Source organism: Paralichthys olivaceus, chromosome 1 (genome assembly GCF_024713975.1).
Source record: "Paralichthys olivaceus isolate ysfri-2021 chromosome 1, ASM2471397v2, whole genome shotgun sequence".
NCBI classification, from domain to species: Eukaryota; Metazoa; Chordata; class Actinopteri; order Pleuronectiformes; family Paralichthyidae; genus Paralichthys; species Paralichthys olivaceus.
The window spans coordinates 19,679,807-19,706,002 of NC_091093.1; the positions used below are offsets into that span (position 1 = coordinate 19,679,807).

At 39.3% G+C, this 26,196-nt stretch overlaps 1 protein-coding gene across 4 annotated transcripts in view; it reads right to left on the minus strand.

The window, feature by feature from the left end:
• Positions 1-1,205: 1,205 nt before the first annotated feature.
• The window catches only part of dagla (diacylglycerol lipase, alpha), a 34,384-nt gene continuing 9,393 nt past the window's right edge, over positions 1,206-26,196 (minus strand). The window contains exons 2-21 of one of the 4 annotated variants that reach the window (XM_020098839.2): positions 19,818-19,919; positions 19,490-19,701; positions 19,264-19,365; positions 19,017-19,155; positions 18,850-18,937; positions 18,154-18,288; positions 17,971-18,048; positions 15,579-15,703; positions 15,115-15,265; positions 13,705-13,788; positions 13,461-13,538; positions 13,160-13,240; positions 12,802-12,944; positions 10,851-10,919; positions 10,687-10,759; positions 10,073-10,281; positions 9,366-9,492; positions 5,486-5,652; positions 5,200-5,217; positions 1,206-4,757 (exon numbers count right to left, since the gene is read on the minus strand). In XM_020098839.2, coding sequence (XP_019954398.1) covers positions 3,653-4,757; positions 5,200-5,217; positions 5,486-5,652; positions 9,366-9,492; positions 10,073-10,281; positions 10,687-10,759; positions 10,851-10,919; positions 12,802-12,944; positions 13,160-13,240; positions 13,461-13,538; positions 13,705-13,788; positions 15,115-15,265; positions 15,579-15,703; positions 17,971-18,048; positions 18,154-18,288; positions 18,850-18,937; positions 19,017-19,155; positions 19,264-19,365; positions 19,490-19,701; positions 19,818-19,912 — 3,279 coding nt within the window. In that variant the 5' untranslated portion in view covers positions 19,913-19,919 and the 3' untranslated portion in view covers positions 1,206-3,652. Of the gene's footprint in view, positions 4,758-5,199; positions 5,218-5,485; positions 5,653-9,365; positions 9,493-10,072; positions 10,282-10,686; positions 10,760-10,850; positions 10,920-12,801; positions 12,945-13,159; positions 13,241-13,460; positions 13,539-13,704; positions 13,789-15,114; positions 15,266-15,578; positions 15,704-17,970; positions 18,049-18,129; positions 18,289-18,849; positions 18,938-19,016; positions 19,156-19,263; positions 19,366-19,489; positions 19,702-19,817; positions 19,920-26,196 lie in introns of all 4 variants that reach the window. The other 3 variants (XM_020098836.2, XM_020098840.2, XM_020098837.2) reach the window with 3 other exon arrangements.

The following is a 26,196-nucleotide window of genomic DNA, read 5'->3' on the forward strand; positions in this document are numbered from 1 at the left end:
CTTTAAGGATTTGACTTTCAGGGTATATAAAACATTTTGGGAAAAAATATAGATTCAAGATCTCTATTGTCATCATACTCGGGTACAATGAAATTGTAATATAATATAATATAGACAGACAGACATATAGAGATAGTTATATACTATATATAACTATTCGAGAATGCAATGAGACTGTAGAATGACTGAATGAATGAAAGAGTGAATAAATGAAAACTACCGACCAACTTAAATACCTGCAGAAATTCATCAAACCTCATTTACATACAAGATTCTGAACGATTTCCGAGTTCCTGTAATGAATCAACTGTTAAATAAACTTAATTAAGAAGACCGACTGCTCTTTAACAATCCACTTCCTCTACTGAGATAAACAAAGACACTTTGCTTCACAGTTTCGGATATTTAGTGAGCCACACTGAGAAATATGGAACTTCTAATAAAGTTAGATACAAATAAATTCAAAAAGAAAAAGATGTTGCGACTGCAGTTTCCTGGGCAAAAACAAAGCCATCTTTTTTTCTCAGTGCCAATACAGATCAGTCTTGCTGTCAGGGTCTCCATTGGATGGATTAAAAATTGAAATATGCATTTTAACATAACTATATAAGCATTTGTGTAAGAGCAATGTGCGTCACTAGTGTTATCAAATATACATCTTATGTCCATGCTGTGTCATTTGACCCATGACTTGTTCATGAGGCTGAAAAGTAGATGTTGATCTCTGGCAGAGCTCCTGCACACTCATAATACACTGCACCTACACTTGGGTTTAAATATAGCTGTGAACAACTCGTGACATCTTTACTCAAAAGCCATCCACACTCAGCACTTCTAAAACTAAAGACATCCATTCTCTATATCAAACCTAAAGCAAACAGTTTTTCAGGATGAGTGCATTTGGCAAAAGTCCCTCCATATATCAGAGGGGACTTGGCATCAAAATCCATTAGCTTAAAACAATTTGCTTTTACACGAGAACCAAGTCTAATAGAATTAATAATTTAGTGCCTGAATGTGCCAATAACATTTAAAATATTATAATAAAAATAACTCAACAGAACATTGATTAGACACATTCATAGATAAGATTTGTTGAAGGGGGAAACAGTGACCTGTAAAACCTGGGAAATGAACTACAAAAAGATTAGAATATTATACAGTTTATTAGTAGTCCATTCTGAAAGAAATGTGACAGTTTCATATTTATTTCCATAGTTTGTAGTTTATTACAGGCAGGGGAAGGGGTTAAATACATTCTCGTTGTGGGGCAGGAAAGGAAGGGAAGCAAACCAGGTTAACATGGACAAGATAGTTGACTTATTTCTCTTTCAGTATAGACCAATTTGTAAATCTGCCAATAATTTGAATAAATAACTTTTTCAAACGAAATATTTCTTCTCATATATATCAATACTGGTATCTTTTAACATAGTCATTATCTCCTTATTGTTATATAGTTCTTTTCTACATGACTTGGAATTGTTATTTTCTTAGACATCTGCATAAATAATTACACATAGAAGATGGTGCTGTACACATTATGGTGGAAAGTATTATAGTGCTTTCTTTCATCAGTGTTTAGAGTTATATGACTGGCTTCAAGCAAAGCTACTGAAGGTAGGAAATACCCAACCCAGCCTGAGTGTACCTATGGAGAGACGACTGGGACCGGCTTGATGGTTAGTGTAGTGTTGGACTGTAAACTGGTTGGAGTGGTCTGCTGTGAGTAACCACAGCAAATCATACTCCAAATAGAGACTGTGCAGATCAGTATGGTGACTCCAGGATCGACTGCACCAAGAGTCACTGTGAGGCTGTCACTCGGCAGCAAGTCACACCACCACTATGAAAGATTTGTAAAAAAAAATAGACAAATCAAAAAAAGAGCATATTGTCACCATGCCATGGCAGAATGTCACATATCTTTCCACTCAGACAGAAAAAAAGCTGAAATATATTTACTCCTTACATTTGGGAAAGTCTTAAAAAAAGTTCCCCTCACTGTCCCAAAAATGAGATAAAAACCACTGACATCAAACCAATCTGCTGAAAGCGCAATAAGGATAATAATACCATCAAATACAGCAAGAAAAGTGATAAAAACATTAACAGTAATAAATAATGCAAACCTTGAACCACCTGTTTACACCCAGAGTGATATGGAAGATTGTATACCACATACAGTGTTTAGAATTGGCATATGTAACGTTGGAGCCCGTTTATTCATTCAGTCTCACCTCAAAGATGTTTGAGATGAACCAGATTAAAGGGAAGCAAACAGTTTTATATCCAAGATGACAGACAGCACCTTGAGAACAAGAGAAATCCTGGGACACGTTTTAGGATACACAGTTTGGTCCCATCTGCTGACCATGGGCCTTTAAAAACAAGCCTCTCAAAAACTTTGATTGACTTGTATTTGTGGACATGTTTAGAGCTTATTTGCTGTGACTCAATGACAAAACTTATTTTATACCAGCCATGCTACTCTGAAATGCGTAAAGCATGCAGACCCTGACATCGGTACATTGCTAAGAGAGCTTCAAAGATATAAAGGTACAGTAGTTATGAGGCTAGGAGTGTTAGCAAGTTCATTATTGGTTCAGACGTCGTGTTTTCAAAATCAAAGCCATGGCAGTGTTTTCAGGTCAGGATGACATCTCTTCTGTGGTGTTGCTGTGTAACAGTCTACATGGGAACCAACAGTGTGGCAATGGGAGGAGATAATTTACTTAGCTTGTGTTTAAATAAAGCAATATTCATATACATATACAAAATTACATCTCATAAATACATTTGGCAATATGATGTATTAATTTTTTTGGCAAAGGGGGTAAATTGAGCTATATGATGTGTGCAAGAATACACAAATGTCAATAAGTGGCTTAGTGACAATTTCTCCTCCAAAAAAAAGTCATGCATTATAAAGAGTAACCAAAAGACTCAAAAACATCCATAGGCGTCTGTAATAACTTTGTCACAATCACTACATTTTTTTAAGACACATGAATTCTCACCAATGTAACACACTTACTTGCTTTCTCAAACTGTAAAATTCTTTACAGACCTGAGGAACATTTCATAATGTCTCTTCACCTCTATTTATTGACAATGTCCATTTTCACATTCCTGATTAAAAAATAAAAAATAAAACAAAATGAAATAAAAACTGGACAAATTTTCCGTAGCTGCTGAGGGAGCAGGAAGTTGTACAGTACATCAATCCAGATGATGTGCCTATGCTAACCTATTCTACAGTGTTAGTTTTATTTTTGAATCCCTGCTCAGGTAACTTTTTCTCCCTTTGATTTTCTTAAGTCAGGGAATTGGTGTAATGCTGACACGTCCCTACTTGGGTGAGACAGCATTGTTTTGGAATGGCATGGTGAAGCTACAGTTATTTATATTCACCCAAAAGCAGCACAGCCCCCTGGCATGCAGAGAGAGGTATCTTTTTTTCTTAGTCATTGCAATAGTGTGAAAATGCTATAAACAGCCTTCAAAGGGGGGGGGGGGGTCACCTGAAGAATGGAAATAGTTTGTGGGTTGATAAAGTCAAGTTCTGTCATTGAATCTCTGATAAGTGACTGCATTCTTTTGCATGCATGTACTGTGATATGTTTTCAAATTTGAATGACTGCACAGCCCACTACACCATAGATGACAGTGTGTTCTCTTCAGAGCAGTGGCAAGGGGGGGATGTTCGTAGCGAGTCTATGGCTGGCAAGGCGCCCTCGCCAGGGGAAAGGTCGTTGAGCTCCTCAGATGAAGAGAGAGGGAAGGAGGGCGACAAAGAGATGCCGGAAGAGGGATCAGCAGATCCTGCGAAAGTGCGTGGAGGTTTGGGGACTAGGTTTGGCTCCAGTGTTGCTCTGGCCAGAAGTTGTTTGTCGTCCAACTGCTGTCCATCTTTGAGACACTCGCCCTGCCCAAAGGAGCCTCGGCCTGACTCTGACTCCCCATCGGACAACTCCAGAGGTGGTGAGCTGCTGCCATCCAGTCTGAATAGAGAGTCTAAGTACTGGGCGAACTCCAGCACTGCCTGGCTGGGGTTTCCATTGGATAGTTGGTTTGCAGGAGTAGAAGCTGCCGGTCTGGTCTCTGCACGCAATTGTTTCTTTGCTGTCTCCAGCTCCCAATCTTCCATTTCTCCATCCACTGGTCTAGAACCAATCTGAGGGCTGAGGGGAGTGTTGGGAGTGGACCCTGGACTGTACACACCAGGTATCTGTTGGTGATCTTCATCAGGAAGCATTGTTGGGTTGGCGTTGAGCTCTGGCTTGAAAGGTTGAGCCAAAGCACTCTGGTTTACCAGAGCTGGAGAATGGTGTCCACCGTAGCGAGGTGTGGCTGGAGACAGCCCCATGGGGTATTCCGAGGTGGATCTGGATTCCAGTGGGGTAAAGAAGGGCCCAACCTCGCCCAGGTGCTCTGGGGTGTCCTGGCAGAGGCAGTCAGCGGCCAGTAACTCAGTGCGAGAGCTTAGAGATGGGTTCTCCTCTGGGATCGGAGCATCCAAAGGGAACGGGAGGCTACTCAGCATTGGTGAACCCCTTAGCGCAGCTGAAGAGCGTCGAGAATCCAAGCTGTAGAGGGATTCGGCGTCCGAGAGACTCTCCATGACAGCCAGTGGTGCTTTGCGGTCCCTCAGCTCCACTGTCAGCCGCTCCCGAGCTCCACGCAGCACTACAGGCACTGGGGGAGGTGGGCACTCAGAGAAACCATCCAGAGATATTTCAGACTGGGCACATGAACTATAGGAGAGGAGAAGAAGAAGAGAGGTGGCAGGAAGAGGAGGAGGGGAGAGGAGATCCGAACACAAGACAGACATGAAAATATGGGTCAAAACAACTTACAGGGACTTAAAGAAGGGACAAACTGGGGAGGGTTAGTATTGAATCCACATCTAGATTCTACAGACGAGGTGAACACCAGTTAAAGTTACATAGATGGAAGAAAGGGAGAGACTGGGAGTTTAACCGAGTGCAAGTTAGCATCAACTACAGGTGAGAAAAGAGCGTAAATCAAACACTAGCAGGAGTTCACACTGACTTTGGACAAGGACTAAACCAGAGAGGGCGAGGTGGGAACTGAATACTACCATACGTTGCAACTGCTCTGTGGTCACACAGCGTGCATGCGTGCATGAGAGAAGGGAGCACATTATGCAAAATTAGTATAGCATGCTTTGCTTACCGTAACAATGGTTTTTGTCTTGTTTTTTTTTTTTTTTTAAACCAAACGAACAGACAGAAAACGATGGTTTTGAGAAAACAATAAAGTAGCAGTTAGTAGCAGTAGTATTGTTTAGTGCTGGCTAAAAATTAGACATGTCCCCATGATTAGCCCTACAGTTTAGGAAGAGGTTTCCTCCGATATATTTTAAGTTTAAGGGGAAACTAAATATACAAAGGATCAAACAAACAGTTTCATATATTATTTGTAGTGCCAACACACCCACAGGGTTTCCTGCTGTACTAACCGAACACTACTGTTCCTGCGGTGGTGGGTTGTAGGCGTCGGCTGCTGAGAAGTTGTCGATGCATCCATGAATATCGTCTCTGGATTCAAGTCCACTTCTGTGGGGCTCACCATGATCTTGGCTGCTGACAACAAAGCTGTTTTCCCTTTGTTGTAGTTCTCCAGCACCTGTCGCAAGCACAAAGGTACACACAGACACATGACTTGATAGAAACAGAAACAATGAGAGCAAGACAGCTTGCAGGAAGTATAACGGTGTTCGGAATAAACATTGATAGAACAGTTATTACTGTACAGAACACAGAAAGGTGTAAAAGCTCAATAAAGTGGATAAAATTCTCCCCACCCAAATTTTAGAACTTTGTGTTACACCACAAGGACAAGAGGCATTCAAGAAACTGTTGCTTAATGAATTATTTTAACAATTATATAATTCACTAACAGTTTAGCAAAAAAGTCTTTATCCTTATATAAAACATGCAAGATAGAAAATGTATAGTTAAATATCAACTCACACTTAAGAAGTAAGATTATGACTGTTTTCAATGACAAGAAAACCACAACCTCAATATTTAACGGCAGCTATGATTACATCTATTATTATAGTGTAAAGAAGCGCAGTGTAGTTCAGATAAATGTAAGTGCGATCTGAAGGTGAGCTAACACCTTCTTCAGCTGACATCAAACACCCACAATGGAGTCATGATGCCTGAGCAAGAGCTATGCAAGACCTACAGTATGAAAAATAAACCCTTCAAAAGCTGTATATGTAAGTTCAAACAAAATTATGAAATCACCCGCAAAAGAACGGTGTTGTGTTAATAGTTAAAGATGAGTGAAAACACAAAACGGCAAATCACATCAGCACACAATCACATGTGTTAAATTTGGTTGACTTTAATTAGGTGGATGCACATTGTGGCATAAAAGCAAGTGGAACAAGAAAAAACATGTAAACCAACATATAATGGACATGACAATGGAACATAAAATGGATGAAACTGCATGTAAACAATGTATGTTAAAAAATGTCATTAAATAAACATGTTTACCATGTCTGGGTTATGCTAATAGTTATGGCTCACAAATGAGAACATGACAATGTTACATGGGTGAGTGTTATACGGGGATACGTTTGCTGCATTAGATTAACTACAGCACATCTTTGGTATGAATACATACCAAACATATCACCTACAGTTGTAGGCACAACAATCCACAATTCATCATACAAAAAATAAATCTAAACAAATCAACCATGAGAATGCAGACTCACGGATGGAAGTTTATACATGCAGCTTATACTTAAATATAATGTATCCCCTGTAGCCATAGATCTATATGACATATAAGAACATTATGACAAGGCACAAGGAAATGAACAGTAGAGAACTTAAAAATATAATTCCAGTTTTCTGAGTGTGACTAAAAAAGGCTCTCCACTGAGCCGAGTCCAGAATAAGAGGAAATTACAAATCAGAAATTTGTCAGACTCAGTGAGCAGCAATTTTACAGAGTAATGGAGCAGCATACAGCACACTCCATATTTACACATTTGTGCCCCCGTGCTACTCCATCTGCTGCTGGTGAGTAATTGAAAATCGCTTGAATGGATTATAATTGAGGAAAAGCTGAATATGTGCTTTCAAAAAAGAAAAAAAGAAATTTAGTGAGAAAAGCTGCTGCTGCTGAAGAACCCAGCCAAGACAGGAAGAAAGAAAGAGCAGTTAATGTGGAAGAAATTAGGTTACCATGGAAACTTTGCGAATACAAAGAAAACTTGTTAGCTTGAGGAACAGGGTTAGCAAGTTCACGCAACAACACTCGACCAAATGTACTGTAGCTGTGAGAGGAAAAGAATGAAGGGATGAATCAAGGAAAGCTCGATGGAGAATCTCATTAACAGGAGAAAAGAAAGCAGGTGTACAAGGATATTTTTAAACCTTTTGGATTAAAGAGATTTCCATTTTTGTGCAATTGATACACCATTAACCTGTGACGTATCCCTGGAACTATTTACTGATGTCATTTAAAACCTCCTCTTCAATGAATTTGCAATTGTTATCTACAGTCTTCTGAGGCCTTTTCTCAAGGGACTGACACCAAATCCTGAGTTTTACATCAAGCTAAAAGTGTCTACTGTTAAACTTTACGACCATGACATCAACTCACTTAACCTCACCGCTTACGCAAAGTATAAACAGAGGCAGTGAAAATTTTCAAGTGAGTGAATTATGCCTATAACAGACATTTAAACTAATGACTGTGTATTGCATTGTGGCTAATGAAGTTAGGGTCTAATACTAAGTGTCATTAAGGCTAAACAAGAGAATCAGAAGAAGTGGTGGGCACTTGTAAACTACAGAGCTCCTTTTTTTGCAAAGAGCTGTGGGATGTTATCTTGAGAGGAGCAGAGTTAGACTCAAACAGGATTTCAGAAGGGGAGGGAACAGGCACATCCACACAGGGGTGAGACTAGGTTGGGTTTGATTGGGTCTGTGGTGGAATGGATGAATCATCTTCAGCTGAAAGTGCTTCCAAGTGGGAGTCAGAGGTACTGCTAGAAAGTGGGGGAACTGACACTAAGCATGGCTGTGAGGCAGAGGTAGAGTTTGACAGAGGAGGAGGAGGAACAATGGAATCTGCACTTAAAAAAGGGGGAAGAGCAGCGGCGGTCTGAGAGACAGAGATGGCCTCAGTCTCTATGAGGTAGGTAGTGCAGGACTGGTCTTTCTGGTTGGGAGAGGAGGACTTAGAGGGAATAGGACTAGAGTTTAATTCTGTTTGTGAGGGCATGAACAGTGTGGTGCTGCAGGTAAGTTGATTGACATCCGGTTCCTCTGGTTCTGAGTTTTCCTGCTCAGACAGGGGACAAAATGGTTCCAGTACCTGCAGAAACACCAGAGGTATCACACTACAGACTAGGCACAGCAGACACAAACACACAGTGTACACAGGGAGGAACAAACTTCAACTCTGCAGCCACAAGTGTACGGTCCCCACACGTCACATGCAAACGCAGAGATACCCTGTTATCAAATCACATATTTAATGACCATGAAGAATAGTGCTCATAAATACCAGAGGAGATGAGGAAATCACCCAGGAGTGAACGGTTCCCATGCAGTGTAGAGATAACCAACAGAATGTGTTAAGTTGTAGGTTAAGGATCACATGCATCAATCATCCAAAATGCCTCAAAAATGATTTGTGATACATCAACTAAGGGGCATAAAACTGTTTTACAAAAGGTTTTTTTTGCCTTTGTAATGTGTTTTTTTTCAGTACAATGAAATCTTTTTGATTTCTAGAAGCTCATTCATGATCTGATTTAAATACCAGACAGACATGTCTGTCCTTTATCTGCTAACTGTAGAAAAACATTGATAATTTTATGATATCTATATGAGCATATTGTTATATAACCACTGAATGCTGTTTTTTTATTTTAGAATAAAGTTCTTAATCAAATCTGATCCCAAAATGATTGCACATATTGGTATTAGTGAATTTTCAGTGTTTCACGTTGCTCTGGTTAAAAATCTGTAACCAACGAATGTATTTTACTGTAGGCACAGTATTTATCACAACTTAACATGAAGGAAAACACAATTACAACTCAAGCATAAACAAATGTTGCAGGTCTGTAGACTTAATTCAAAACTACTTTATTTGTTTGTCTATGTTGAGTTAAAACAGTGTTATCCCCCTTTCTGAATTTTTTTTTGAAAGTTCAAGATCATTCAAACACTCAATCACTCGCCATCCATCATTTCAGTCACCCAGAGTTGAAAATCAGGAATGAATTATAAAAGCCACTTCACCGCAGCTTCAAACACCACACCACCAAATCCATGAACACGCACACAGACAAAACAGACCTTGTTAAGGCCCTCCATCACCATGTGGGGCATGTGCTCATTAAGCATGGCTGGTGATATGATGACCTCATCGAAGGCCTTGTTGTCCCCCCACAGAGCAGAGTAGGTTGGCTCTTCCTGGCCACAGCTACAGAGAAGCAAAGAGAGAGAGACAGTCTGTCAGTCATGGGGGGGGGGGGGGGGGGGATTGAACACACATGTTGACTTGGCAACAGCCTCCCTCAGTTACAACGCAGAACATGTGCGTGGAGAATAATTCATGTTTTCATATCACAATGAGCGTGATACTTTGTGTACGATTTTACAAATTAGCTCATTTTAGAAACCAGAATTCATACCATATATATAAAAATTGCAGAAAATAAAAACAGGAAAGTTTTGGCATCAATGCAATTCTTTCTCTCATGCGAGAACGTATATCTTTCACACTTTAGTCTGTGTACCTGTCCCTCAGAATCCGTAACGTGTGAGAAACAGAGTGACCTTTAAGTGTTACCTGTTACCGCCATAGATATAATTAATTCTGTGAGAAACATTGTGTAAAGTGTATGTTCTCTAAAAAGACAAGCTTCAACCGCCAATTACCCGTAACTGGTCTCACTTGTGGAATCTGCAGCAAACGCATAACAACAGCAAAAGTACAGAACAACATTTTGGGATTTGATTGCTATAACAACTACCCACAGCTTTCAAATCTTTTTTCTCACCATGTCTCTGGGGGATGATTGTGCACTACATGGATGACTCTGCCAGGAGGGTAGAGGGGTGTGGAGGCTGAAAGGGCAATGCTGAGGTCACTGGGGTGGAGCCACAGGCGACTGCTGGGGGGCGCCGCAGGCTGAGACTGAGGATCATCATCCTCCAGTGGAAGCTCTGATTTCGGGATACATTTAGTGCCTCCCGCAATGATCCTCCACTGTTACAAAGAAAAATGCAGTATATAACATCATGACACATCTGAATCTATATGTATCATCTGTATATTGAATTTATGGCAAGAGCCAGGAGTGAACTAAATGATGTTTATCTACAGCAAAGAAAACTGCAGTGTTGTTAGAGGTTGAGGAAGCTTGTTGTTTATTTTAAGTAATTGCAAAACTTGGAAAATACAGCAGAAGTCTAGTTTTTTATGAGAAAATGAAAATTAGTTATCAATTTCATCACTATTTATTTTTAGGATTTGAACTCATTCCCTCATATTATTACATGATAACGCAGATTGTTAATGGCAACACAGTCCTTTCTTTTTCTTTTTCATGCTTTTGTAAAAGCACTGGTCTCTAACTGTCATCTTATCTACAGTATCAAGAGTTTAATTCACCTTTGGTTTGTTACTTTTCTGTAAGACTTCCAGAAGGTGGCGTCGGAAACCCTCCAGCTGAGAAAGGCCAAGCCTACAAGAGACAAGACCAGATACTTTTACTGTGGTAAAGCTGCAGTGAAGTGAGGATAATCACAGAATACTGGATGAAGTAGAGGTGATACCTTGGTACCAGGTCTTTTCCTAAAACCACAGATGTTACAAACTCTTTGGAGTACTCCATGGCCTCCTCGCTGAGAAAACAACAAGAAAGAAACTGGTCAAATATGTTAACGTGACAAGGGGGTGAAAGTCAAAGGTGTCAACTGAGAGGAAATACACATTTCCAAATGACATCAAATAGACACTTTTTCAATTCAAAGTGCTGAAAACATAAATAACCTGAAACCAATAATCATATCTGATGGACTATACAACACATTTAATTTTGAAAAGGTATTTATCAAACAATGCCCTGTGGCCACAACCTTTTTCCTGTGTAAAAGCAAATGTGTCTTGGGCCACAAAAGAAGGATCAACTACTCAGCTGACATCCTCTGACCAGCTACAGTTTCATCATGAAACAAATGTATTTTTCAAATGGTTAAAATCATTCTTCACGGAGACTGGGTAAAGAAAATGTTAATTCGGGCTTTGTGAACATTGTAGTGTATTTGCATATGCGGAGGGGAAATGAGATCTGATCACAAGTGGTCACAAGAGACACATTCAGGATTATGCAAGATATGAACTTTACACTGTCCACTTGTGATCAGATCTGCCAGGGGGGATGATAATACCATGTCTGAACAAAGCCAAAGTTGTAACTGTACACAAGTAAAGAAATGTAAACAAGATGCAAACATCCAGTTGAGCAATATTAGCATAACTGAACAGCTCAGTGGAAGAATGCAAAGACTAAAATTCATATGCCCTTCAGTGGAGCAATTAATATGCATTTGATCCCAGAGCATACCTTCACATCACAGCATACAATGTGCATCTATTGTAGCTAGTTCTTTTCAGAATAGTGTGACTAGTACACTCAGGTGAAAAGATGCTACTTAGAAATTACACACCTTTGGGATAAACTTGACAACAGTATTTGTACAAAGATCAACCTTCTTCACTTATGTACTGTACACAGAAGAAGACTGATGATAAGTTAAGGGTAAAAACCCACATTATGTGGGGCTACCAGGAGATTAGCTTCAGGGCTCCTTGCCTAATTAATGAAAAAACATTATTTTAAAACACATTAATTTATTGTTTTGACAATACTGGTGGAGAGTGAGTACTGTTTAATACTTGTGTCCTGTATAGAAGCATGATGCATCAAAATATATTATGCTTTCTGCATTCATTTTCTCTGTCACCTATTTATCTTCTGAACAAAGTCTGAAAAATTACCTTGTCTTGATTTCAATGAAACAGCAAAAGTGCACTGCAGCAGTTGGTTAAGACTCTCAGCATGACTTGAATAGCAAACACAGATAACACTGCAGACAGCTGTACTGTAGACTATTGGATATAATTCCAGTGAAGACAGATAAAATGTTAATGAACTCAACCACTGGACCATAAATGAACTAATCTATTGAGTGGAAAAGACAAATGAAAGTGCCAAACACATCTTATGGGTTCAAAAAGTCTTTTTCGGGTAATGCATAATTTACAACCCTTTACTTTACCCACTTAATTCATTTTAACATAAATAAGCCAACTTTAGAAAACTAACTGTGTGACATCTGAGGGTATACGATTCTCCTTTCAGATTGATGGAATGGGTAAAAAAGACTGACTGCTTGGCTTTGTTATAAAATATTTACAATGGCCATGCATCTAAGGTAGTACAGCACAACAAGTCAAATACTAGTCTATTATAACTGGTATAACTGATGTTTAGCACTGATGTTTACTGAACAACGGTTCAGACCAGGGAATCCCGTGTGAAAGCAGTCTTGTAAGAAATTATACAATTTTGAGTTAAACATGTGCTGGATTTATATACACAAACTTGGGATTCATGTGTGACAGGCTTTTAAAAACGTCCTGCACAATGTACTCAAACAGGATGGCTGATCTTTTCTTTTATAGTCATTTGCATATTGCACAAACACACACAGACAAACTCACCTAAGAAGGCCACCGGGTGGGGAGTAAGAGTAACAGTGAAGTGTGGGATACTGAGGTCTCAGCAGGAAGGAGAGGATAGCAGCAGTGCCTGCCCCAAGGGAATGCCCGACTATCACCAGCCCGTAGTGCATGGTGCCCTTGTTCTGTGAGGGACAGTCAGAGTCATTACACTCACAGTCAGCACACAGTCAACAGACTATTGCTATTTGTAGATTTCTTTATATGCAGTGGGGTTACATAAGTGTGTGTATAGATCACTGAACTACAGTGGTGTCAATAAAAAAATTCCCAGTACAAATTATAGAAAGTGTTCATCATCAACCCTGCTTTTCTTTATTCAGCACACTGAGTCATGTACCAGGTCTCTTCCAAAGGCTTGTGACAAGATCATTTCCTGTTCCAGTTTTTTCTTAATGTATTCTGCTGAGTAAACCATCCCCTGAGAGAGAAAGGATATAAAGAGATTCAGTGGAAGGGAGGAAGGTAAGTGGGAAAAAAGCATGGACATGAAATCTGCATTATTAATTTCTTATTCAAAAATGATTCTACTATTAACAACTGAAATGACCTTGAGAGTTTAGGATACTGTTACTTGTTGAAGTTGCACAATGAAAAACAAAAAAAACAAACAAACAAAATGTCAGGAGACAATGTCTAACCTTGTGGCCGAGCCAAGTTCCATGCTGATCCTCTACAGGTAAACGTTCAGAATCCCCCGTCAGATCAGTCAAGGCGTCCTGGAGCACACAACACACATTAAAATGAAGAAAAAGGTAGCTTGAAGCAGAGAACACAAGCAGATGAAGTGAAAAAGGGGAAATTAAGAAAGAGATTTTCCCCACAGGGTCATTTGACATTTACAGAGGGTTGAAAATATGTTAACATAAAAAGCGGAAAATTCACCTTTGGCGATAGTGTCCCCCTGATACTGATGACAACCTTCTTTTTTGCATGATCCACTGCCACAAAGAATGGAGTCTCATAAACCTTCATTGAAGATGCAGAGAAGACAGTGAACGGTTACAATGTGAGGAGAGTGTGTGAACGGGGAAGACGAAGAGTGGACAAGTTGATGGTTTAATGTGCAGCCCAGCCAGGTAAGCTCTTCTAGAGTCTTTGTCATCATACATGTCTCAGCTTGGCACAGTGCACTCAAATACATAAGTCACTTTATGAGAGGAATTTATAGATGGAAACTCAGTGTTGGCTGACCTAAGTAAGAAGTGCTCTGTTTAACAAATCATTCACACTGTGTGGCTCAAGTGCGTTTGTGACTGCTATGGAAATTGTATACAATAAAAGTAAGTGGAGAAAGAAGTTTTTTGGCTTTAACTTTCATTATAAAGAAAATGTTTAGTGCTCAATGTAAACGCTATAGATAATGACACAATCAGTGTTAGATTGGTCATGTTTAAGATGCAATTCTATCTGCCACCAGGTACGTCATCTCTTGAGAAATGAGGGCTTAATTTATCACATAGAGGAGGAGGATATCACTTGTTTTCCCTGGTTGCCACTAGTAGTTTGACCCAGGTAGTGGAAATAGCAGATGGTGGAATTAACAGAGAAACTATAGAAACTCTACCTAGTAAATGAAAGAGTAATATTGTCAAAGGAGGCAGAGAAAAGTGAGGATGGAGGTTGGAAGCACATGATGTGAGAAAAAATTCAAAATGGGCTCTTAGTTGGCATCATTTATTAATTCTACTACATCAATGAGTTACAAAATAAGTCTAGTTATTAATACAACTGGGTATTTTATTCCATCTTCATCATAGCACTGAAAAACAGAATGGGATCTAATCTTTGTCCCCATCTCTATTCAGTCCCCAAAGTGAATGCTGCCCCTTCCACCTCCCCTCCACCTTAAGATGTCTGGTTGTGGCGATCACAAACAGTCTGACAAAGCACAGCCTTGGCAGAGTCCAACACCTACAGAGAACACACTTGACTTTTTGCCAAGGATGTGGACACAGCTCTCACTCAGGTTTCCGTATCTCAGAAACTAAACGGTGAAGTGTTATCAAAACTGATACAAATGATGGCCAAAACCATGAATAAAGCCACTAAATGATCAGACTGGATCCTAGTTTGTTGATGTGCTGCACTGCAACTGGCTCTGTCTTAAAATGACTTGTTGAGAGTACTGTCTAATTTGCAAGCATAACTTTGTATCCAGGGCTCTAGGATACTGTTTTATGCAAAAGTGATACAAATGAAGAACAAATAAAGAAATGAACCAGATAAATAAAGAAATGAAATACAGCCCTAAACACCTCTGACTGCACATTAACTTGTTGTCGGATTACTCACAGCATCGTGGCAGGAAGTGTAGACAATGTGAACCTGCTTGAGGTCCCGATCCAGGAAGTGTCTGCGTATGGCCAAGACATTACAGCCACAACAATTGTCCTCTTCCACTGTCACAGACTGAGACAATCGAGAGCCTGACATTGATGTGCATCTGTAACGAGAGGAAAATAACATAAAAAACATAAATGTCAAATTTTTGTGTGAAACAGTAGGTGGAACACACACAAGAGACAGTGAACAGGTAAGATTGAGCTAATATCCCAGTGCAGGCAATCTCGCTAGGAGTGTGTAATTAACTCAACATTGTTGTGTCAGTGAGTGGGTCTAACTAGAGTGGTATCGTCTCAGTGGATTACCACTTGGCAAGTGTTGATGCATGTGAAATTTGATCCGCACTGGAGAGTCTCAAGAGACACATAAGCCAAATAGATCAAAAGTGTGCGGGTGTGTGTTTGAGTGCTTACGGGCAGGAGCTCGCGAGCCGGCACAGCCCACAGGCAGGCTTCCTCATAAGGTACATGGGCCAGCCATATGCAGCCAGGGCAAAGAGCATGTAATAACACACATCCTTGTACATGTTCATCTCGGCCTGGAAAAGGAAAACAGACAAATTCACACCCAGGCTCAAGGTTGCAAATATTATTTCAGTTGAATACATAAAAGCATGTGCACACAAACCAATAGTAGTGACATAAACTCTACACCACTGCAGATATCAGCTCTCATTAGACTAATTGTTGGATTTGATACCATTACTTTCTATGCAATGTATGAGACATGCACGAAACTCCTTTGTATGGAATTAATAAAAAAGGGCCCTTGGTCAACTTCATGGTTTTTCCCAACTCAATCACATTCTCTTCCTCACCCTGTTGTCATTTGTAAAATTCATGAACAAAATAATGGTCTTGTGAAATTTTGGTTAGCTACAGTACAACTGAGCCCTGTGTGTAGTTTGCAACCATTGATGAGACTTGAATGTTCTCATAACATCTATCTTTTTCATATCTTTTCAGTCAGGGTTTAGAGCTCGTCATAGCACAGAGACAGCCTCTGCAAAAGTCACTAATGACCTTCTAATAGCTTCAGATCAAGGGTTTGTGTCTGTCCTTGTCCTCTTAGATCTCAGTGCAGCATTCGACACTATTGATCATCGCATTTTATTACATAGACTAGAACGGTTAATTGGCATTAAAGGAACCGCCCTAACCTGGTTTAAATCCTATTTTTCCGATCGATTCCAATTTGTACAAATTAATGATGAGTCATCTGTGAGCACCAGAGTTAACCACAGTGTTCCTCAGGGTTCTGTGCTCCACCCAATTTTATTGTCATTATATATGCTAACACTAAGAAATATTATCAGGACACACTGTAAATTTCGACTGCTATGCGGATGACACCCAGTTATACATATCAATAAAACCAGAACAGTGTAATCTAATTAAACTTCAAGCATGTTTCAAGGGCATAAAAACCTGGATGACCTGCAATTTTCTCTTATTAATAAAAAAAGAGGTTCTAACACTCTGCCCTAAACACCTTAGAAATACATTATCTAATGATATAGCAATTCTAGATGACATTGACCTTGCTTCTAGTGAAACAGTCAGGAATTTGGGAGTTATCTTTGATCCAAATCTGTCCTTTGATTCTCACTTAAAACACATTTCTAGAATTGCATTCTTTCACTTATGTAACATTTCTAAAATCAGACATGTCCTGTCTCAAAAAGATGCAGGACAACTACTCTGCGCCTTTGTTACATCCAGACTTGATTATTGTAATTCCTTTTTATCGGGCTCCAGCGGTAAATTGTAATAAGGACTCTGTAGCTTGTCCAAAATGCTGCAGCACGTGTCCTGACCAGAACCAGGAAAAGAGATCACATTTCTCCTGTATTAGCTTAACTACACTGGCGTCCAGTTAAATTTAGAATAGAATTTTAAATTCTCCTTAATAATAATATAATATGGCACAATCATACCTTAAAGAGCTCATAGTACCATTTCACCCCACTAAAGCACTAGGCTTGCTTGTTGTCCCTCATGTCTCAGAACCTAGAGTAGGAGCCAGAGCTTCTTCCCTGGAGGAAGCTGCAGCCACATTGTGGATCATGATGGTGGATCGCAAATCAGAGATTGTGATCTTATTGGTAGATTGTGTTTGGCTGATCGTGATCGTATTGGCAGATCCTGTATCATGTTGGCAGCTGATCGTGGATAATGCTGGTGGACCATGATCGTGTTGGCAGCTGATTGTGGATAGTGGTGGTGGACCATGATCGAGATGGCAAGTGATGGTGGATCCCGATAGTGTCAGTGGATCATGAAGATGGATTGTGGATTATGGTGGCAGCTGATCGTGGACTGTTATTTTCAACACGACTGCTTGATATACAATATGCCTTCACATCTACCAATATTGAAATTAACTCTTCAGGTAATTTACTCTCCATTATGTAACAAACTTTTTTTCTATTCTTCTATTCTAATCAGTGTTGTGAATACTCTTATTTTGCTGATGTTCTCAATTACATGTGACATCTATTCCTCATCTGTCTGTCCTGGGAGAGGGATCCCTCACATGTGGCCCTCTCTGAGGTTTCTACGTTTTTCCCCCTGTTAACAGGTTTATTTTGGTAGTTTTTTTCTTACTCTTGTTGAGGGTTAAGAACAGAGGATGTCACACCTTGTTAAGCCCTATGAGACAAATTGTGATCTGTGAATATGGGCATACAAATAAAATTTGATTGATTGAAATGATGAATTGATTTTAAGTTTTCACTGGTTTCACATGTGATATAAACAAACGTCAACTATGGCTCTGTCAGATCATCACACAGAAGAAACTCACCGAGTTCTTAAGGTCCAGGTATCTTGTATTACGAGTTACAGGCATTCCAGATAAGAAGGCTAAAATGTCATTGTTGGCCTTAGGAACAGAAAGCAGAAAATATGAATTATTTTTTCATGACAGGACATGCATAAACAAATACATAAATAAAGACATTACCATATGTGCTACAGACAGTGATACCTGGTCCAGGATAGAAGATCTCTTAGACCTTTGTCTCTGACGGAGAAGTACCAGACCAGCAATAATGTCACTAGGCACAATGTCCAGGTCTCTGAAGAACTCTGCGAAAAGGCTTGCCACTTCTGAATAAGCATCCTGGACAGGAAAGCAGCAGAAATCAGCATGTGTTGGAAAAGCAGAGTAATAAATAAAGGACTGGACCACAGATGGTTTACCTAATACTCTGACTCAGTTTGATAACATATCTAAAAATTAACATTTCACCCCATATCAATTACAATTTCGTTATTATAATATCCCGGAGTATATTATAATAACTTTATTTGTTAGTACATGCAAACTCCATATAGAAAGACCCCAGCCAGGCTGAATAGGGAATATTCTTGCTGTAGGGCGCAACCACTCTACCAATTATTTTCATTTTTTGTGACTGCAATTGCACATTACATTTTTCAAGTCAACTCTGTATGTAAGACCTGAAATAAAATCATTTACTTTTTTTTTTTTTTAAATGAAATATTTGAAATGTCACTCCTAAGCAGATGAGAAATAAGCTCCTTTGTGTCACAGACTAATATTAATCAGACTTAGATTAATCCTGCCACAGCTCATTTTAATGGCATATTCCTGGTTACATTCCTTTCTGTTGTCCTCTAGACACAGAGAGAACACGGGTAAATGTGTGTTGTCACTCACTGATTGTGTATCCTGGGCTCTTGTGCAGCACATGAAGAACTTGAGTCTCCTGCTCCAGCTGCTGGCTTGGCCTTCCTCTAGCCTGTGTCTAATAGAGAGGAAAAGTCAACAAATATTGTTTGAGACAAAGAAAAAAAATCAGAGACAATCTAAGGACCTGTTAATACCTGAGCGTGTATGTTGTAAGGTTGCGCTGACGCCGCCGTGTTGCTTTCAGTTTGACAAATGTCCGACCCGTAGGATCAAAGGTGCACATCAGGGTAATGCAAACGCTGAATATAACAAGCCAGTTGCATGCAACGATTCCTGCAGAGAATATTAAAACATTGCTTAAATTGAAATTTTTTTAAAAACACTTTTAATTATTCGTGTCCGTGTCTATTTCCATCCCTCTTTTTAACCTCTTTCACTCACCCAACGCCAGGTTTTTGGCTGTGACATCAGAGCATGGTTGGTAATATTGGACAAGCCAGGCGATTCCCACTACAGCATATACTAGCTCGACCAACAGAATAGCTGCAGAGAGAAATAGGGAGAGGGAGTGAGGAGCTAAATGATCACGATGTACAATGTAGTGCCTTCATCTACGACATTCACTGGCAAGGAGGTATGAAAAAGTGTGTGTGCCTGCATGTCTTACCTAATCGTATATAGAGGACGTACTGCACAGCTTCCCTGGGCTGTGTGTACAAAATGCTGCCTCTCATGCTCAGCCACATGATGGCGCTCTCACAGATAAGGCAGCTGACCAGTATGCCCAGGTACCCTCGGCCATGGTCCACCAGCGTTACAGAACAGGACTGGTCTGAGCCATAAGGGAGGCCAAACAGAACCACGGAGAGAACCACCAACCTGAGAAAAACAAAAAACAAATTATTCACATAAAATAACATGTGTTCCTACAGAGACAACGGGATCTAAAATATAAATATGAAAAAAAAACAATGCGGTAAAAGACACTGACTCACCAGACACAGTGCAATAAAAAAAGGAAGAGGGCGGGCAGCACTAGGTCATCACTGCCAACTGACCAGCGCCGCCGAAACATCACCATGCCAGGCATCACTGCCCTGTGGAAAAACGAAAGGCAGAGAGAAACCGTCATGAACAAATTACATTCTTTGAGACTTTGCTTCTCGTTGTCTGAAACTAATTTATTTATTCAACCCAATGTCTTATATGCTATGGATCACATTTTGACATGACAGAGCTTCAAAACGGCAAAAGACAGAAAGAAAACGACTTGCAGTGCATCATACTGGAACAGATGTCTCTGGACCAAGCAACAAATCAGCTGTAGATTAGCATTAGATTTCTGTTACTTAAACTTTGTATATCTAGCTATATATGCTAGAACTGAGAAGGCTGCAGGGATTGGAACAGAAATTGACTCACACGGAGGAAAGGGTGAAAGAAATAGAAGGGATGACAATAAGTGGGTGAATGGATGCAGAGCTACAAAGCACCACTTAATGAAGAAAAGAAAGAGAACCAGCTTTGATATATGATGGAACAGTGCTGGTGAAAGAGCTTTTTTTTTTTAAACATCACTATGTCCATTCTTTTCTCTCGTTGAAAACACTCGTTGAGTGTTTACTCAAGTTGCCTCTGGGCGAGACAAATGAACTGCAAAAAGCCTGGTAGGAAACAGTAGCGAGAGAAGGAGCCACAGAGAGGCTGATGTAGGCCTTACGGTGTTGATACAGGCTGATACAGCCTTTATGGTGACCTGCTTCTGCAAATTTGCTGGAAGCTGAAGAAAATCTTTTTCAATTCTTTTTCAGTTATGCCAACACCATAAATATAATAAAATCCAGCTATAGGGTAATGGTAAGTTTGGCAACAGATTTAGCAACAAAACAAAATAAGATTTCTTACTGATCACTGTCCAGTACTCCGCTGCATTTTAGAATTGTGTCGAAACATTTTTTCCACATTCTTTCAGTTATTGAGAAACTAACTACGACAGTCACTACGGCTGTTAAAGTCTCCTCTCTGCAGAAAATGGCATTAAGGAAAATTGTATCATTCCCTGGTTAAAGGTAAATGGGCCTCTATAAAGAAATCTTGTATGGAGTGTATCAACACTGTTGTGCAATGCCATTAATCAATGGCATAAATCTAAGTGTGAAAAAATGCTAATAAAAATCAGACAAAAAGCTGTGCAAATATATCTGCCTGTAGAACAATACGTTTCTTTGATTATAACACCTGTGGTCTTTGTGCTTCATGACTGACAATGTCCGGTTCATCCTTTTTACAGAGGTGGTGTGCACTAAGAGCTTCTTGCCAAAATAATGATGACAGATGGAAGACAGACTCTGAAAAGGAGATATAAAACATATCTGCATGACATCTACATAAGACTGCCAAATAATTCTATCTCTCCAGTCAATGCAAGTGATGGAATATACGTAGCTGAGCATATTGCAGATTTAAAATGTTCAGACCCAGTTACATTTTTCCAAAGTTTCGCTTCTGACATGGACACATCTGACCACATTTAGAAGCAGTAGTAGTAGTAGTAAAAGAACAAGGTCCTATCCAGTCTGATACAGTATATTTGTGGATGTATTTATTATATTTGTCTTCAGCCATTCCTCACAGTGATTGATGTCTATAAAAGGATATAATATGGCCAACTTGAAGCTAGAATCAAACAACGGATGACAATTCCTGTCGAAGAAGATTTATGAACCAAATGTGCACAGCTGGGACTGTTTAAGAACAAACAGGACCTTCCTTGAAAATAAATATCCAGGAAAAAACTATCATGTTGGTGCCAGCTGTTACAGCACTTCTTCAAATTGTCTGACGAACATCCTGAAATATGTCCTGAAGCAGCAGTGGTAGAGTTTCAGTTCCGGAATCAAACCAGTTCTCTCTCCATCAGTATCCCAGGTATTCCATCTTTTTTTCTTTTCTTTTCAAGTAAAAGGACCACCTAGTCATCATTGCTTGATGATGATTTAATCTTTGTCTAGCTTGTAGAACAAGAAATTACATCAGAAGTAAGAAATCAAGCAAAGAAAAACATTGAAACATTTGTGCTACCACCAACATAGGTATGTGTGGAAATCTGGTGGAGAAGTAGCTTTATTACAAAACCTCTTTTCTGTGACAACACACAGAAACACTAGAGACCTTGTTGTCAGAATAGATTCCCATAACCCCAAGTTCACTGGACAAAATTCAACACTGAAAATCCAGGGTTTCTGCACTGGCAAAATAACTATTCTTTTATGACAGTATGGTCTATCCCAGCTTCATGCTAAGTTTACAAATATTTAAAATCATAATACATCAGACTTTATTTCCTAAGTGGCTGCATACTGAGCTTAAACACCTGCACTGATTTGTAGTATGTTTCAATCAGACTGCATAAAGATGGATGACATGACCGCTCTCCTAAAGTAAAGCCAAATAATCTTGATTCCTTGGTGGTTGACTGCAGTGAAGGTCAGAATTCCCACCTCATCCATTTTAGTTGGTGGGATATGGACAAAATATCCACCAATTATCTATACCTCCTATCATTTGAGTGTTGCAGGGGCTGGAGCCAATTCCAGCAGGGATTTAAACCGGGAACCTTCTTGCTGTGTGGTGTTAACCATTGTATCACCATGGTGCCCAATCCACCTAATTAAAACATTAAAGCAAACATCAACTACATTTTTTTTACTAAGATTGTGTCATTTTAGAAAGTTTTTAATCACACTGATGCATGTTCAAGTGTTTATTTTCCAGGTAAGTTTGATTTGAATTACTATTGATTACAATTGACTGTTGAGTTACCTCAATTATTTCACCACATAAACATTATTCTGTTACTATTACAATATCTGTTATAATATTATACAATAGTATGTTTTGGGAGGAGCAGAGGTACTTAATGGAGCAAATGCATCCACAAAGAACACGTTGCTTACACATTACTGCTAATAGCGTCACACTCTTCCACTGATGTAATCTGAACCACTTCCAGTGAGTTGCAAATGGAGGAAGAAAATGCACTTGAGACATTTGTTAAGTCCCAGGTTTCACAAAAAGGGAACTTTTGTTGAGATAAAAAACTTCTATGTGTACTACTGAGCTGGAAATAAGCCATGGCCTTGAATAGATCTTGTGACAAAATAACAAGCACAGTCTCCAGCTAAAAGTAAATCATATCTCACAGGCTAATAGGCAAACATTTACCTCAATATCATAATGAGAGGAAGAGATGACTGGTGAAGCTAGTTTGCTTTGTGAATGACCTCAATCATGCAAACACCCACTACTCAACCTGACTGTGAAAGCCACGTTATGGTTTCAAGAAAATTTATATTCAGCAGTAAGGAGGTTTGGTCAACTCAACTCCCTTTCTAATACGGAAACTGCAGTAATACAGTGTCCTGCTCTCAAGAAATAGATCCTCGCCAATGCTGACTTAAAGACAGTGAACTAAAGGCTCTATACACAGCTGTAAAGTTGAATTCACACACCCAGCAGTCTTTGTAAAACTGGTAGTCACTTGCAGGCCACTACAGACATTTCTGTTATCTCATGCATTCCTGTTTTCAAACCTTGACATGTACCTGTATGAAAGGGGTGTTCATTCATACCACTCAAACCCTACAGCACAGCAGCTGTTACTGAAGCTGTCACATTCAGACAGTGGAGGCTGAAGAAAGCATAATATGAAACTTCCAAACAACTTGATTTATTTGAATAACACTGTACAGATGTTTACAGTGTGGGTACAAATATTACAGGACAATTCACAGAAGCTGACGATTTCAGTGTTTTAGTGACACAAAATGGGTTTTTAAGCTGTGTTGGTAGGTGATTACAACTACCTGGGGTCAAACATTACACACCACAAAGCACCACAGCAGGTGGGTGGTTTCACTGATTGGTACCATCATCCAGAAGTGTCAGACAACACCGTGGAATCAGCAATCAAACCGTCTTTCACAGCAAATGATGGAAGACCACAATGTGGATCTTGTGTACTTGCTGTTGATTCTAGTAAGAAAGTTTCTAAGGAGAAAACAGTATTGACAACTCTGACCTACAGATTCCAGTTCCAGTATTTATCCAACAATGTGGTTCCTCAGCTTTGAGATAATGCAATAGAGTGAGGGAAACAGAGGCATGTGAATGGGTTCATGTGACTTAAGTCACATCTCAGCTACTTGTCAAACTCAGTTTGGAGCAACATTAAAGAGGACAGTGGAAAGATGTGGGGAGAAAAGAAAGAGGGGGGAGAAATAAAGGAAGATCTAAACTCTGCCCAAATCTCATTTGGGTCAGAACAATTAGGCCAGTGAAATCAAGCAGATCTCTTAAATGCAGGCGCTGCACAGTCGTCTGCCAGGGACACAGTTATCAGCCCTCTCCCCCAGGCCTGTTGGGACAATAAAACTTAAACTCCCAGCAGAGACCATGGAAAAAATATAATGACATAATGAGCAATCAAATGAGACTGGGGGGTAAGTATGACCTTGGTTAAGTGTGAATCTACTTAGTAAAGTTTTTTTTAGGTGATGTAAAAAATGTGGTTGGGAGGTGTAATTTCCAGCAAATCCATACATTTTCTCAACTGCTTTTCCCATCACATTGTGGATGATGCCTATCCCAGCATGCACTTGTTCATGTAACTTATTTAAAGAATAGGAATTTGTGCAATTTTATTCAAACTAACGTTACCATCACACTAGATATCCTTTATCCTATTGTTGTCCCTTCCCACTCCTTAAGATCCTTGGATGCATTTGTTCCTCGTTGATCCGAAGTTAAGATTGATGCAGGAGTCTTGTCTTTTAAAGCTTTATATTTTTAATTGCTTATTAGTGACTCCATTAATTATGTTCTGACATTTTAGTTTGTTTTGTAATGTGTTCAGTTTTATTGCTTCATTTTATTGTGCATTTTGAACATGATTGTATTGTGAAGCACTTTATTTAACTGTTTATTTATAACAAACCACTGCTTTCATACTTTCATTACCAATATTACTGTTGTCAGAGGGTGTATGAAGAAAAACATCATGAATGTCTAACCATTAAAAAATAGATTTCTCTTGTTTATTTTTTTACTTGTTCCTTTAACAGATTGTCCAATATAATTGTATTCCATTTGGTCATGAATAGAGTTGCTACTAATGATTATTTTCAAAACTGATTTTTTTGTTCATGGTGAATGATGAAAACATCACCCTAGGGTGAAAAAAGCAATAAAATCCACCCTTTCAAGAAGCTTTTGCTTGATAAACACACAGCAATCAAATAATTCAAAACGGGTGAGGAACACATATCCGTCGATTGATGGATTGATTCATAATTACGAGCCATAAAGCACTTTGTACATTGCTTTTAGACAAGCATTGTTATTAGTGCCATAATGATTATCAGTTGTCTTTGGAGCCATGTAGTCCTTACTGTCATAAATTATTTACAACCATGTTATGTTTACTCAATCTGTGCTCAGGTTGCATTTACACTATTCAGGCTACTGTCAGGCAACACCAGTAACTGCAAATTCAAAGATCAATCAGTGTTTTTGATTGATTATTCCCGGTGTTCTGGGCAGATCAATGTGCTTAAAACACCTCAGAAAAACCTGCCTTTAAATATCAGTGTGCTATCTGAGTCCCATTGAGAATGACTTGGATGATACAGCTCTGAGGAATTATCAACAGAGAACGACATCTCTATTTCATGTTGATGATGGGCATTATAAGTTTAACTGAGAAGACACCAGCTCAATAATCTTAGGACAAGCAATCTATCAAGCTGCACAGTGACGTGCATGAATCCATCCTGTTCCTCTTGTAATCAGTCCAGTGAAAAGCTTGTCAGCGCTGACCTCTGACGAGATCCACTTTTCCGCATTTCATGGAATAAGACTCAGGCCATCAGTACAAGTCTCAATGCAGCAACCTCACTAATAGCAGTTCCCTCCTGAAGGGCTTTCCCATCGATCACCCTGAGGAGGTTAGCCTATTAGTGGGGCTGTTTGGCTTCTATTGTGAACATTAGTAGATGCATTTAGACTGGTGTTTTTTTTTTACCACAGTAAAATGAATAACATACTTGCTTTATATTCATCTTGTGGACACCAGCCTATTGATTGACAAAAACAAAATTACTGTTTAATTCAAGTTGATCCTTACTCTGATCTTTATTTGTGCATTGGCAGTGAGTAAGATGATATTTGTTTTTATTTTCATAAATAGAAATGCAATATATGAATGTATTCTATTGACCAAACAGAACACTTTTACGATAAATGTCATTAACCCACTAACACAAACATTCATCAACACATTTGCACACCGCAGGAGCAATCAGTGGTTTGGTCTTT